The sequence below is a fragment of the Dromaius novaehollandiae genome, chromosome 25 (assembly GCF_036370855.1).
Source record: "Dromaius novaehollandiae isolate bDroNov1 chromosome 25, bDroNov1.hap1, whole genome shotgun sequence".
In the NCBI taxonomy this organism is placed as follows: Eukaryota; Metazoa; Chordata; class Aves; order Casuariiformes; family Dromaiidae; genus Dromaius; species Dromaius novaehollandiae.
The window spans coordinates 6,039,511-6,052,854 of NC_088122.1; the positions used below are offsets into that span (position 1 = coordinate 6,039,511).

General features: G+C 43.2%; 1 protein-coding gene across 2 annotated transcripts in view; it reads left to right on the forward strand.

Annotated features, from left to right (window-relative positions):
* Window positions 1–777: 777 nt before the first annotated feature.
* The window catches only part of MLLT1 (MLLT1 super elongation complex subunit), a 40,788-nt gene continuing 28,221 nt past the window's right edge, over window positions 778–13,344 (forward strand). For both annotated transcript variants that reach the window (XR_010385068.1, XM_064497269.1), the window contains exons 1-3: window positions 778–1,096; window positions 3,953–4,133; window positions 6,936–7,018. Coding sequence is in view for 1 of the 2 variants with exons in the window: in XM_064497269.1 (XP_064353339.1) it covers window positions 1,085–1,096; window positions 3,953–4,133; window positions 6,936–7,018 (276 nt within the window). In the remaining variant the exon portion in view is untranslated. The remainder of the gene's footprint in view (window positions 1,097–3,952; window positions 4,134–6,935; window positions 7,019–13,344) is intronic.

Here is a 13,344-nt window from a genome sequence, read left to right on the forward strand (position 1 = left end):
GCTGAAGGAGAACGAAGGAGACCGAGGGAGATGGAGGAATACTGAGGGGAAAAATGTGGGCGAATGAAAGAGAACAAGGGAAAACGGGTGAAGCAGAAAACAGAGGAGACTGAGGGAGAGCAAGGGAGAACGAAGGAGACTGACATAAAATGAGGGCAACTGAGGGAGAACAGTGCCACCGGCTTCCCCCACAGCTGAGGCTCAGCCCTGCCCGTCCAGCGCGGACAGCTCTGTGCCCTGTACTGGGAGCTGTGGTTTCCCTCGATCTCGGCTCACTCCTGTAGGAAATTAATAAACGGGCAGGACTAACTGAGGCAAGCGGCAGGGAAGGCCAGGCCGAGGGAGGGAAAGGGGCCAGGCGGACCAGGCGGGGGTGCCCAACAAAGCCCGGACACTGGTGCCCGCCCCAGTGCGCGGCCTGGCTGGGCTGGGCTGCGCTGTGCTGGGGCCGGGGGCCCGGCCGGGCCTGGCGGGACGAGAGCGCGCTCCACGACGGCGCGCGGCCTGGGGAGGGGGGCGGGGGGGGGGGGCGGTCTGCGAGGCCCCGCCCCCTCGCGCCCCCGCCCCGCCCCTCCCGCCGCTGGCCTCATCTTAGGCCCCGCCCCTCATCCCCGCCCCCTCCGCAGCCCGCCCGCCGGCTATTGGGCGCGGCGGCCGCCCGTCAGGCGGAGGCCGGGGCAGCAGGGGGAGGCCGGCGGCGCCCGGGCGGAAGCCCCGCCTCTGGGCGTGAGGCGGCGCCGCCATTGGCGGCGGGCGGGTGCCTCTCTGGCGGCGTCGGTTTCCGGTTCCGCGGGGCGGGCTGCGGGTGGGGGGGGGTGGCGGGGCTGCTGCCTGTGAGTGACACACAATGAGGCGAGCGGCGGCGGCGGGGCCGTGAGGGGCCGCGACCGAGGAGGCGGCGGCGGCGGCGGCCGAGGCCGAAGCGGCGGCGGCGGGGAGGGGGGTGGGGGGAGGACGGAGAGCGGCTTCGCTCGCGGGGGGTAGCGAGGCGGGGGGAGAGCGCCCCCCCCGCCGACCGGCCGCCGCCACCACCGCCGCGGCGGGAGCGAGCGAGCGAGCGGGGCCCGCGCCGCTGCGCCCAGCCATGGACAATCAGGTGAGGGGGGCGCGGGGGAGGGGCCGCCCCGGCGCGGCGGCGCGGGGGGGGGCACCGGCTCTCCGCCTACCGGGGGGGCGCGGGCCCCTCCCCGCCGCCCCGCTTTTTTTTTTGGGGGGGGGGGCGGAGCGGCCTCGCCTGCGGCGGAGGGATGGCAGCGGCCTTCGCGCTCACTTCGGTTGGGAAGGAGGGGGGGTGGCGGCCGCCTCGCTGCCCCCGCGGGGCGGAGGGTTAACGGCGTCGCCGAGCCGCCGCCGCTCGGGGCGGGCGGCAGCGCAGGGCCGCGGTTTACCTGAGGTGCTCGGGCCGCCGGGCTTTTGTGCGGCCCGGCGGCGGCGGAGGGCGGGGAGGGAGCCCCGAGCAGGTTACCTGCGCCTCGCCAGGGGAGCCCGGCCGCCCCCGGAGCAGCAACCCCGAGGAGCCCGAGGGGAGAAGAAGAAAACATCCATAGCTTTCAGGCGGTCTGTGCAGCAAACAAAAGCCAGGACAGACTTCGGGGTATTTAGGAAGAAGTTGAAAAGGCCGCATCCTTTGTACCGTTGAATAGGATTCTGATTTCCCTTTGTTGAGCGACACGCTTGGAAAAAATAATCTCCCTTTCCAGGGGAGCAACTTTGGATGTTTATTATCTTGGGGGGGGGGTCTCGTTCTCAATTTGGTTTCCACTTCTGGCTTAATTCGTAGCGGTTGTTAATTGGACCTGCGTGTGGGGAGTATAACGAGTACAACTTTCACTCGTAGCTAAGCAGTTCTATTTTATGTTTAATTTTGTTCTTCTCCAGATAGTCCCATCTGTTTCTCAGCTAAAATTTCTCAGCCGTTTCAACCAGTTAGGCGAACGCTGTAGAGTGACAGCCATTTGCACCTCTCTGGAGAGGGGTACTAACTGGCAACAGTAGCACAATTTAAGGGGTAATTATGGAATTGATAACGTGAAGCTGCAGAACAGACTGCATCAGTTGATGAGTGTGGATGAACACTTGCCTGAACACTATGGAAATATCCCAGATAAAGCATGCCCACAAGCACCTTCCTCTGTGAGCCTGGGATTTAGGCAGGCTGTCTCCACATAATGCTCCGCCACCACCGAAGAGATTTCTCTGCTGTGGGTGAAACACACTATGCCTTTTTTTTTTTCTTACTCCTTAATATGACATAAAGAACAGTCTGCAGTGTGCCTTCATTTTTAGTGCAGGAGTGAGATGGAGCCAGGGTAGATTTGTCCTAAAGCACAGAGGGGGGAAAAAACAGCCTGCCAAGAGAGCCAACTTGCAGGGGAAGGTAACATAAAGAAGGATTTTCTTAAGGTAGATGAAGCAATTAGATGCTTTTGTTCCCGAGTCTTGGAATTGATGCATTGGATGGCAGCTGACGGTATTTTACTGCAAAGATAATAGCCTGAAGGAACATGTTAAGGTTTTATAGTTGAAGGTAGAACTGGACTAGGGTTCAGGAAGATCAGGCTTTGATGCCTGGTAGACTTCCTGTGTGATCTTAGTAAAAAGGAAAAAAAAATACTGAGATTTAAGAATGATTTATGCTTTTTCAGAAAGTACTAATCATAGCCTGGACATCATTTTCCTATAACATGCCACGTTAGGTATGCAAAATATTTTTCTGAGCATGAATCTTGATCTTAATCTCTGTTGTAGTTCCTCAATGACAAAATGAGGCTAATAGTCTTTCTAAGCATTTGTCTAGATCTGAGGGATTGTGTGAGTATGTGTTTGTTTTCTAACATCATGCTCTCAGTTTAGGCCCATGTGCACTTGTATTACAGATGACAAATCATGTTCTTCCTGTCAGTTCTCAATTAGCATTAAGAGAGGCAACACAGCATTTATTTTCAAGTCTTAGGTGAAGAAGGGGGTAAGGACTAGTAGCTGCCCCATTTATTAAACTTCCATTTGCTGAGGCTGGGTTTTGTTGTGTTGAGTTTGAGATGGTTGTGCTGCTGGTCGAGTTTGTATCGTGTGCATGCACAAAATTAATCTAGTAAATAGACAAGTACCTTAGGTGCGATTCCTTGTCTCTGCAGATCTAGCACTAAGATTTGTTGGCTTTAACTTTTGTCTGACTCACAATTGCCTTTCCTATGTTGCATCTTTTTTTATTCCTTTGCTTTCTTTTGACTGTGCGGAGTCTGCAATAATGTCTAGATCTTCACAGTTAATTTCAGTTGGCTTTTAGACATCTGATTTTTTTTTTTTTGTGCTTTGAAAGAGATGCCGAATACACCTTTTTTTTATTCTATGATTAGACTAGGATTCAGGAGTGCAAATCAAAATTAGGTCATTTTAGTGCAAGCATTTGTTAGACCTCAGAATTTGTCTTTGAAAGTCCATTAATAACATATGTAATAAATACATGGAACATCATAGCTGTATTCTAATGAATTACATGTTTATTCTAGACAATATTGTAATCCAGCAATTCATGATCTGATTTGTTCTTTTTTTAAGATTACTTTTTCATTAGTGCTATGAATTCTGTGACCTGTGAAAATCAAGTTGTTCTGTCTCTGACACTTTCTGGTAATAAAGATTCCGTGATTAGAACTTTGCTGACAATTTAGTCGATATGTGACGCAGCTAGACCCACTCCTCTTCTAAAACTCTTTTCTCTGCAATACTAATATTAGGAAAATAATTAGGTGGGAAATGGTGCTAGGAGCTATTTTTACGGTTCCTTTTCTGATTGACAACAGTTTAGTTTTCAGAATGAGAGTGATCTCCCTATGGAGACAGTTGTGTTCTCCTGCTAATATCTAGCATCATCTGTCTGTGAAGCTCAGCGTTATACATAATATGTAATCTGTCCCATTTTGCTTATGTCCTTACCTCTGTCCTAAAACAGTGCACGGTTCAAGTAAAATTGGAGCTGGGGCACCGAGCCCAACTGCGGAAAAAGCCCACAACCGAAGGGTTTACTCATGACTGGATGGTGTTTGTCCGTGGCCCGGAGCAATGCGACATCCAGCATTTTGTGGAAAGGGTGGTCTTTCGGCTACATGAGAGCTTCCCCAAACCCAAGCGTGGTGAGTATATTTTTGAAGATGTGTAATTAGGCCTTTTCTGCAATGCTCACACACTGTTCAGTCTTGGCTTGGTCTTGTACTGTCACATTTCTATAAAATATTTTCTTCAAGAGGAGCAAAATGTGCATTGCACGCACTTGAGTCTTGACCTTTACCATCTCCATTTGAGGAAGGTCAGGGAGAATGAGACCTTTCTTCTAATGAAAGGGTCAGAGGTGAGATGCTTGCTCCTTTTATTTAAGCATTACTATATTCAGGTTCTGGAGACACTTAATGACAGCAGAAGGTAATTCATGTTGCAGAATGGGAAAGATTGGTTCGATTAGTTAATCTGAGCCAACAAAAGCTGGAAGCATGTGACTGGTGGGAGGTCCTCAAATACTGGGATGGTATATATACTGTTATATATTGACTTTTGCATTGGTCCGCAAGCAGCTATCAGAATTCCTGCAATTTCTAGTCTACAAGTGCCAAGTCAGGTAGTATTTAAGCCAGCCTAAATCAGTGCTGCCGAAGGGGTGATCTCTTTACCTCTGGCTGTACAATCCAACTGTGTGTGTGCGTACAAGCGCTGTGCAGTCAACGAGGTTGAGGAGCTGATCTGGCTGGGGAGGATATAAAAATTTTGTAACGTCGCTTTCTGCTGGATTGATTCTTTACTCTTTCCGACTGTGCAGCAATATGAACTTTATTGTTGGCACAAGGGCAACAGGAATGCAAGGTTGAGGTGGAAAAGCAGGAATTGCCCTTTTCAGCAGCAGCACAGACTTAGATCTGCCTAAGATTGTGTAACTGCATCTGCAGTGTTATTGTTAGGTAGTGTTACCAGGAATGCTGACTGGCTAAGAGTATTGCTATAAATTACTTCATAACACACATTCTTTGAGATACCATTTTTGGAAGCCTGCTGGGCACGCAAGATCTTTTAGGACTACTGACTTCATTGGTTATTTGTGACAATCCATGGTAGAAAGCAACTCAAAGGCGTTCAGCTGATAAAGATGGGCATCTAGAATGTACGTTGATTATAGCTACTTCAAATTGATGTGGTAAAACTGATGCATGATAAGCAATTGTGATACTGAGCTGGAAGCTAATTTATAGAATAAAAGTTACAATCTGCTGTGCTACAATTCTTGTCAGCCAGTGTAATTAGTTTATTACAAACATCTGCATTAGGATAGTGCATCCTCTTTGCTCAGTGGATGCTGTATCATCTACCTTTAAAGAGGCAATTTTTCCCCTTCTCAGGGTTTTTTGAAATACTTCCTTAAGCTTGCTCATAATGCCGGTTTGCTTTTGACCAAAGAGCGTCAGGATTGTACGTAAATTGTGTGGCATATGTATACTATTTCTAGATTCATTTGAAAGGTTTCTTCAGATGAGTCTCTCTTAGTGTAGCAAAAACCACCGGTGAGGGTAGGCCTGTGCTGCTAGCAGATTGCTTGTACAGTAATTTTTTAGAATAATTTTGAATTTAGAATGAAATTTTTAGAATAGGGTGGCAAAGGAACAAAGGCTGCCTGGCAAAGAGTCTGAAAATTCCTAATGCCATTTTGGCACTGCTGTTGGGTTTGGGTTTTTTTTCCCCCCACATGATCGGATTTTAATATGAGATCTGAGTTAAAGCAAGTGAAGAGGTTTTGATTATTTTTATATATACTCTTCTGTCCTAGTTGGGTGCAAGGAATTTTGAGTGCTGCTTACTAGCGCCTTTACGATGGTAGAATTGCTTAGAACTGGGGATAATTTAGCTACATTAAAGGAAATTAATGTGTGTTTTAGGTTTGAGGGAAATACCATTTCCTAATCATATTAATCCCTTGAAATTCTTTAGAGAAGTAAAAAGACTTGCATTAACTTTCCCTAATTACTTAATTGAATTTATTTACATGTACTGTAGCGCATGAATTATACGCAAGTGCATCCAGTTCCCGAGAGGGAGAACATCTGTATTGGTCTCATGTCTGTACTGACGGCAGTTCTGTGTAGTTAAGTCATGGCCGAATGGTCCTGGAATCCTTCGAGTCAGCTGCCGCTGCACTGAAATACAAAGGTAGATGATAGGAGGGATTCTGTAACATGAAGGTACAACTCGTGGTGGAGCAGGAGGAACTGGGGCAGCGAGCTTGTAGATTCATCTCTTGGAAGTGATTAACTTTTGTTATTAAAGCTTCTGCAGTAGACAGCACTGGGACCTTAGCAGCAAGCTGTTTAAACTTTTGCCGTTTCCTTGTATGTGAAATACATAACTGTTTACCTGCCCTTCAGGTTTCTTGTGAGGTTTGGAGGAAGCAGGTTGTAATTTAGTTGTTATGTAATTACGAAGATTGAGCATTGCAGGAGAGTGTTTCAAGGAAAAAAAAAATCACCTTGCACGTTACAGAGTTTTGGTGCATAAATGTCGGTCTTAAAAAGTAAACTTTACCTTTCTATACTGCTCGAATTCCCGCCTTTTGGGAAGTCGCTTTTGTTGCACGACAGCTTTAACGGGCGGTTTGCATTGTTGTGGAACAGCAGAGAAATGTAATTCTGTTTCCCTGTGACAGGGAGAGGGAAAGAATCTCGTTGAGCCTTTGGAATGGAGTGTATTTTATGCTTCCTTTCTGTGGGAGGAGCTAAGAACAGTTTTCAGGCTCTTAACTAAGCCCATGACCACCATCTTATTTTGGTTTTCAGGAAGGTCAATGTTTTAAATGCATTCTGAGTTGTCAGAGACCCATTTCTCATCTTGCAGCTCCTTTTTGGCTCAGATTAAGTTGCACTATATTACAAGTTAACATATGTATGTTCTCTTTTCAGTGTGCAAGGAGCCCCCATACAAAGTGGAGGAGTCTGGCTACGCAGGCTTCATTATGCCCATTGAAGTGTACTTCAAAAATAAGGTAGAATCTGATTCCTGGTCTTATAATTGTTTTGAGCTATGCCAGAGTCTGAAACTGCCTGACAGAAAGACTCTAAGTTATGTGACTGTTTTATGTGTGTGGTTTTTATTACTCTAATAAATAGAATTTAACTGGGAGTTGGAAACTCCTGCCAGACTTAAAAAGCGAGCTTTTGGGAGAAATGGAACTATATAGAAAGCTAATATTGGGCCAGTGCGATGGACTGTGAGATTCTGAAAAGAGATTGTACCACTCGTTACAAGGTTTTCTACTGTAGATAATATTAAAGCAGTTTAAAATGTTTTATGCAAATGTGGAAGTAAATCAGCATTAAAGCACTAATTTTATATTAAAAAAATTAAATGCTGTTTTGACTATAATCTATAAAAAACTGTTTTTATTTACAATCTTATTAAAATAACTATACAAATGTACAAGTAGTGTAGGCCCAATACAAAGGTTTGCATATATAGGTAATGTACTTACAACTGTATTAAAAATATTGTAGTTCCGATTCAGTACTTTTCCAAACAGAAAACACTAAATATTTTAAATCTTAAGATGCATTGCCAACAAATATATGGAAGTTAGAAATTAGGATTTATTGCATGCTCTAAGTCCTACCACAGAGGTCACATACTGCATGACTTGAAGAAGGTTACAAAAATAGGGATTTGGCCACTTGGGTTCATATTAATTCTGTTTCAGTGCAATTGTTTTGTTAAGCGTAAATCCTGAATCTTTCTGGTTTTGATTACTACTTTTAGAATAAAATGAAAAAGATAACGTTGTTGTGCTTAGTATTCCGAAGAGGAACCTAGATAAACTACAAATTTAAGCATTAAGTCACCTCACAGTATTGTATGCTCTCACCCACTCTCCGCCCAAGCACAAGCAATTACCACACGTTTTGTGTACAGCAGACCACGCATAATAACCTAATTCTACTTAGCTTCGCAGCATCTCTTACCAGTGCATCTCCCACAAACATATCTGGCTATGTTTTCCTTCTCATCCTGCTCTAATGCAGTATGCTATTCTGGTGGTGTCACTTGTGAATAATTTAATTTTTTAATTTTTTTTTTTGGCCTACCAGATTGCTCTTGCCCCTCTCTGTGGATTTTGTGTGTCTGATTTAGTAATAAGCCAAATAATGAGATTGAAAACTGTCGGACTAAAACTTGTTTTCTAAACCTGGGAACGTTTTGCCCACAACTTTCTTGGGGGTGGGGTAAGCCAAAAGGATGTGAAGAGAAATGGCAGTTGGAGAGTACGGGATGAAAGCTGTTGATAGAAGCAGCTTTGCTGGCAAGTACTGAAAACTATGACTTGATGCAAAAAACCTCAAAGGCTTAGAAGTAGTTTGACTTCTGGTGGCTTTTCTGAGGTTTTGATTGGAAATCAGGAAACTGTTCATCTGCGCTTTATGTTGACTCCCTTCAGGTTCAAAATCTACCTTTACATTCCTGACCAAAAAACGTGCACTCCTCCCCTCTAATTGCTCGGAAGGGGAATCTTGCGTGACTGTGATGGGTGAATTATATTTTGTTGCTACTCTTACCTATTTTTTTTCCTCTCTTCCTTTTCCACCCAATGTTTTCTCACACTTGCTTTTTCCCTGCAGGCCTGTTTCATATGTTCTCAGATCCTTCTCTCTCATTGCTGCCTCTCCTTTATTTTTTTTGTAGTTGCACTTGTTTGTGTTGCCTGCTGTCCATATTCATATGCTTTCTGTCTTTCCATTCCTTATATTCACATGCTTCTCGCAGAGTGTGGAACTGACAGCTTTTCTGAATATAACTTGGTTTCACGTCCACCAGGGTTATCACGTCTCATTGTTTCTATAAACACGTGACTACATAGTTGTTCTTTCTAACATTAGGGATGTGATGGCTTTTTTAAATAAGGGAAATAGGTGGCCCCTGTTCTTAGTGGAAACAATGGAAGTAGCAGTTACTTTGGGAGAAGGCAGCTTGTTTTTGACAGTTTTGTCTTCAGAGAAATGAAAAATGGATAGGAAAATAGCTTTAGTTCTAAACATTTTTTTTAATCTTCAAACTACTCATGTCTACCCAGTTTTTTAGATGCCTGTATTATGGAGAAGTTCTCCTCCACTTTTAATCTGATTGCTAAACTGGCTGATTATGGAGCTTAGGACAGCACCTCCACCGTGTTAAATAGGAGTAAGCAGTGGTTGAAAGGAGGAACATAACCGCTTGCATCTCCCAACACATCATTTGAACTGACCTGTGTTCTCAAGTTCAGCAATGAATTTGAAATATGTGAGCTATATCTAAGTTTGCTTTTATTGCTTAAAAGTGATTTTTGTAGTCCTTATGGCAGGAAATGTTATATTCGCTTCATATTTGGAAATTAAACTTGGTTCTTAGAATTCTTGGAAGCTTAGAAGCTGCCTGAAATTGTGAAAGCCGGGCTCCTCTGACCACTCTTGCCCAGTGCTAATGCCATCTTGAAATACTGAGTTCTGTGATTATTTCGGGAAATGGAAATGTAAGAGCTGAGTGGTGCTGCAAAGAGCTGAATGGTGCTGCAAAGAAAGAAATGCAAAGACAGAAGATGAGCAAAGACTGCTTATAGTAGAAATTAAAAAGATGGGGAAAGAAGAAAAAGAGAAGACATGGCAAAGGTTTAAAATACAGTCTGTGTTCTCCTTCACTGGTGAATGTGATGTTAAAGCACCAAATAAATATTTCCTGCCTAAAGGCCATATGTTCACTCTGCTCTCTGTAAACCTGTTGACACTGGTGGGGATCAGCTGTTTTGTGTGGAGCATATATTGTCCTCAATTTGCCTGAATCGATTACAGCATTTGGGACTCATCCTTGAGTAACTCTTTTCAAGTAGAGATATTATGGATTGATTCTGGGATTGCATAGAAAATGATGTGCTTTATAGGTGGCTGGGCGAGATGAGTAGGGTGGTTCTTTCTGGCCATATGTTCCCTATATTCTAGCATGTTTTTGTTGATGATGGAAGTGTGTCCTTTCAGTTGAAATGAGAATTGCAGCGGCTTTGGGTTGTGTTTATTGGTGCATGTTTAGCTTTGTAAAGGTGAGAAGGAAAAGGATTTGAAGCGGGAGGGAACTAATCTGTGAAGGTTCATCTTTTCTATGGTTGGCTGAAACTTTTAATTCCACAGTTTAAGCCTCTTTTCTTAGCTCTTTCCGATCTCTGTCCTAAGTTGTTACTAGGACGATAAGTAGTGGTCGTCAGAGCCAGCGTACTCCTTGCTTTGGCTCACAAAAACATAGTCCTGTTCACTTCTACAGCAACTTCTTTTATTAAGATTGTCCTAAGAATATCTTAAATGAACTTCATCAGGGATTTTTTTTTTTTAAGGCAACTTTGCATAAAACTGCCCATTAACTCTGTTCCTCTGTGTAGAGTACTTTTTTCCATTGCCTGTTCAGAGTAGGAGAGTCAGTGCTCTTGGCACCACTGAAGCTTTTGATGTCTTTCTGTCTCACAAAGAAGTGTCAGTGGAGTATTAAAAGTGGTATAAGAGCCTGTTTTTACCCTGTACAGATATGGCTATGCATGAGTAGCACGTTTGTCCTTCCTGTGCTGTATTTACCTCGCCATTAAGCAGGTGCTTTCTCAGTCTTGTCCTTTGAATTATAGAATATGTATTTTTATATGCTGATGTGAACCTAGAGAGTTTGTATTTCTGAATTTTCTGGAGCATCCTAGTAGCTCATAAAAGCACTAAGATTTGCATTCTCATTTGATGTTGGTGACCAGCTAGAGTCTTTGTCTCTGTAACTGAACCTGAAAAGTAAATGGTGCAATCCCAGCAGGTTAAAGGAGAAAGCTTTTGAAAGCACCATTGAGTAAAGGTACCAGATGATTTGGGATTGTTGGACTGAAAATGTTGGTCTGCTATTTCTATTTTTAAACCCTTTGTGTTTCTTCCTGTAATGAGAGCTGCTGTTAGTAGCTTCTGGTGCTTGAATCAATACAAACTGGGTACAATAAATGCATTGCTGTTTTTCTACAACTCTTCCCTTCACTCTCCCCCACCCAATTTCAACAGTCTTGAATTTTTTTTTTTCTGGCCTCATTGTCATCTCCAAATACATCTCTCACAGTGGTGGCATAGATTTTAATCTGGAGGTTGTAAGACAGATATTTCTTTGGTATTCAGCTACTGTTACATTTTTGTATCCTAATCAAATTAGAACCCACCCCCCAAAAAGCTGGAGACCTAGTCCTGCATGTTATTCCAAAGTAAGGCAGAAGATATTAATGCAACATAGATAAGCTGTTGTATGATGGTCTGTTTAAAGATACTACCTCCAAATTTCGGAATTAGAGGGGAAAAAGGTTCCAGCATTTACATACTGGAATACACATAATCCATGGTCTTTTCTGTTAGTGAAAAGGGAGGAGGCAGAAAAGTCAGTTTGGTTCTTCCAGTTAGGCTCAAAATAAACATATATGTATTTTCCCCTTCTCCAGTATTTATAGATGTTGATATATATTGATATAGCTATATTTATTATATATTTCTTATTTATGTATATTGTTATATATTATAAATATATAAAAATATTGGAGGAAGGGAAGAATGATTTGATTATGTCTTTCAGAGCAGTACATAGATGCATGTATAGCAGGACAGATGAAACTAAAGAACACTTAAAGTATCGGGAACTGTACCTTCAGTAAGATAGTTCATGAAGGTCTCCTAAGAAAGGCTGCTGAAGAGCTTATTTTTACCCAAGACACTTTTACTCAACAAATTGCTGAATTATTGAGGCCCGGTTTGCCTAGGTTTGATTAGATTTGATTAGATAGTAACAGCTGAAATCTACTCAAACCTATTTACTCAGTGCTGCTGAAAGCTGTGCAAGGAGGAGTTAAAATTTGTCATTTTGTCTAGACTTTAAGCACAACCGTTCCGTTGCTCGTGTTTTTATATCTGTGCCATATCATCTTACATACCAAACCTTCAGCACTTCCTTGTGTGCTGCTCATGAGCAGTGCATAATTTTTACTTTTGCTCTGTTGTGAATTCATATGTATTATCACTTCCATGTGAGCAGACTGGTTTCCTAGCCAAAATACTCACGCTGTGTGTTTCGGTAGCCCTTCAGCTTGGCACGTTGATATGCGCTTCTGTAGGCTAGATGTATTGCAGTGCCTGGCAAGGAAGCACTGTCAAATGTAGCAGCTTCACTAGCCATGCCAGCATCGTATTTTGAATTTGTAAGAGCTAATAGATTATTAAATACCTATCTTTGAAAATTAGAAAAATATACTCGCTGCTTAATTAAAGTAATTGCCTTAAAACAGGAGAGAGTTCCAAAAAGCTGTTGTCGATTTAATTAACCCTGGAAAATCTCAAGAGAGATAAGGGTGTTTCGTGGACTTGCTGGTAGGGTGGTATCATCAGGCTGCTTGCCTTAAAAATGAATATTGGGCTATTCACTTTCAAATATCCTGTCTCAAAGCCGGGTGAAAGACTAGTCAAACGGGTTGTGCAGGCCTGGAAAGGGGGTTTCATTTATATAGACGTTATGAGCCGGTTACGGATAAATGACTCTGTCAGGGTAGATCTATGGCAAAAGGGAAGTAGTGTTAGAAGTTATGGTTATTGAATAACCATGAGGCTGCTTCCTTGGTGTGCTAGATTTTTGTAGATAATTTTGTTTTATGGCTTTCTAAAAGTGATTTATGAGCTTTATGCACACGCTACCAGTGAAATTCTTTTGATTTGTGTAAGTGGCAAAGGGCACACCCTGCCTTAAAAACAGGACAAGGAAATTTTAACAAAGACTTTGAAAAATTCCTGCTCTTATAAAAAGTGCCAAAAGAACTTTAACCTATTACTTCAGAACTCAAAAGTAAAATAAAAACTCTAGTATTCATAACAGTGCAGTAGCAGTCAGTGCAGCCACGAGGCTGGAAAATTGCTAGATTAAAGCATAACCTGTTCAGGTTTGGAGACCAGTGATAGAGTGGGGTGATTCTGTGGATGGAGGGAAATTTATAGTGTCTGCAAATACACTATAGCTTGGCCCTAACTTTGCAGTACATTCTTCTGGTTTACTTCTCTATTGGCATCTCAGACTTAAGGGACAGATAGAAGTTGAGGTTTGAGGTGACTTCCTCCAAGATCCCATACCAGATTAACAGTTTTAGATCTGAATTGACAATTGAATTGTAATCAGAATAACAGCAGTATCTGCCACTTCAAAATTGATGGGATCTAAAGTCTTCCTTGGAAATAAGGCCCTTTAGAAAGGGTTATGGTCTCTGAGAACTGTAAAATATTCATAGAAAGTCTCTCCCCTTTTCAGTTT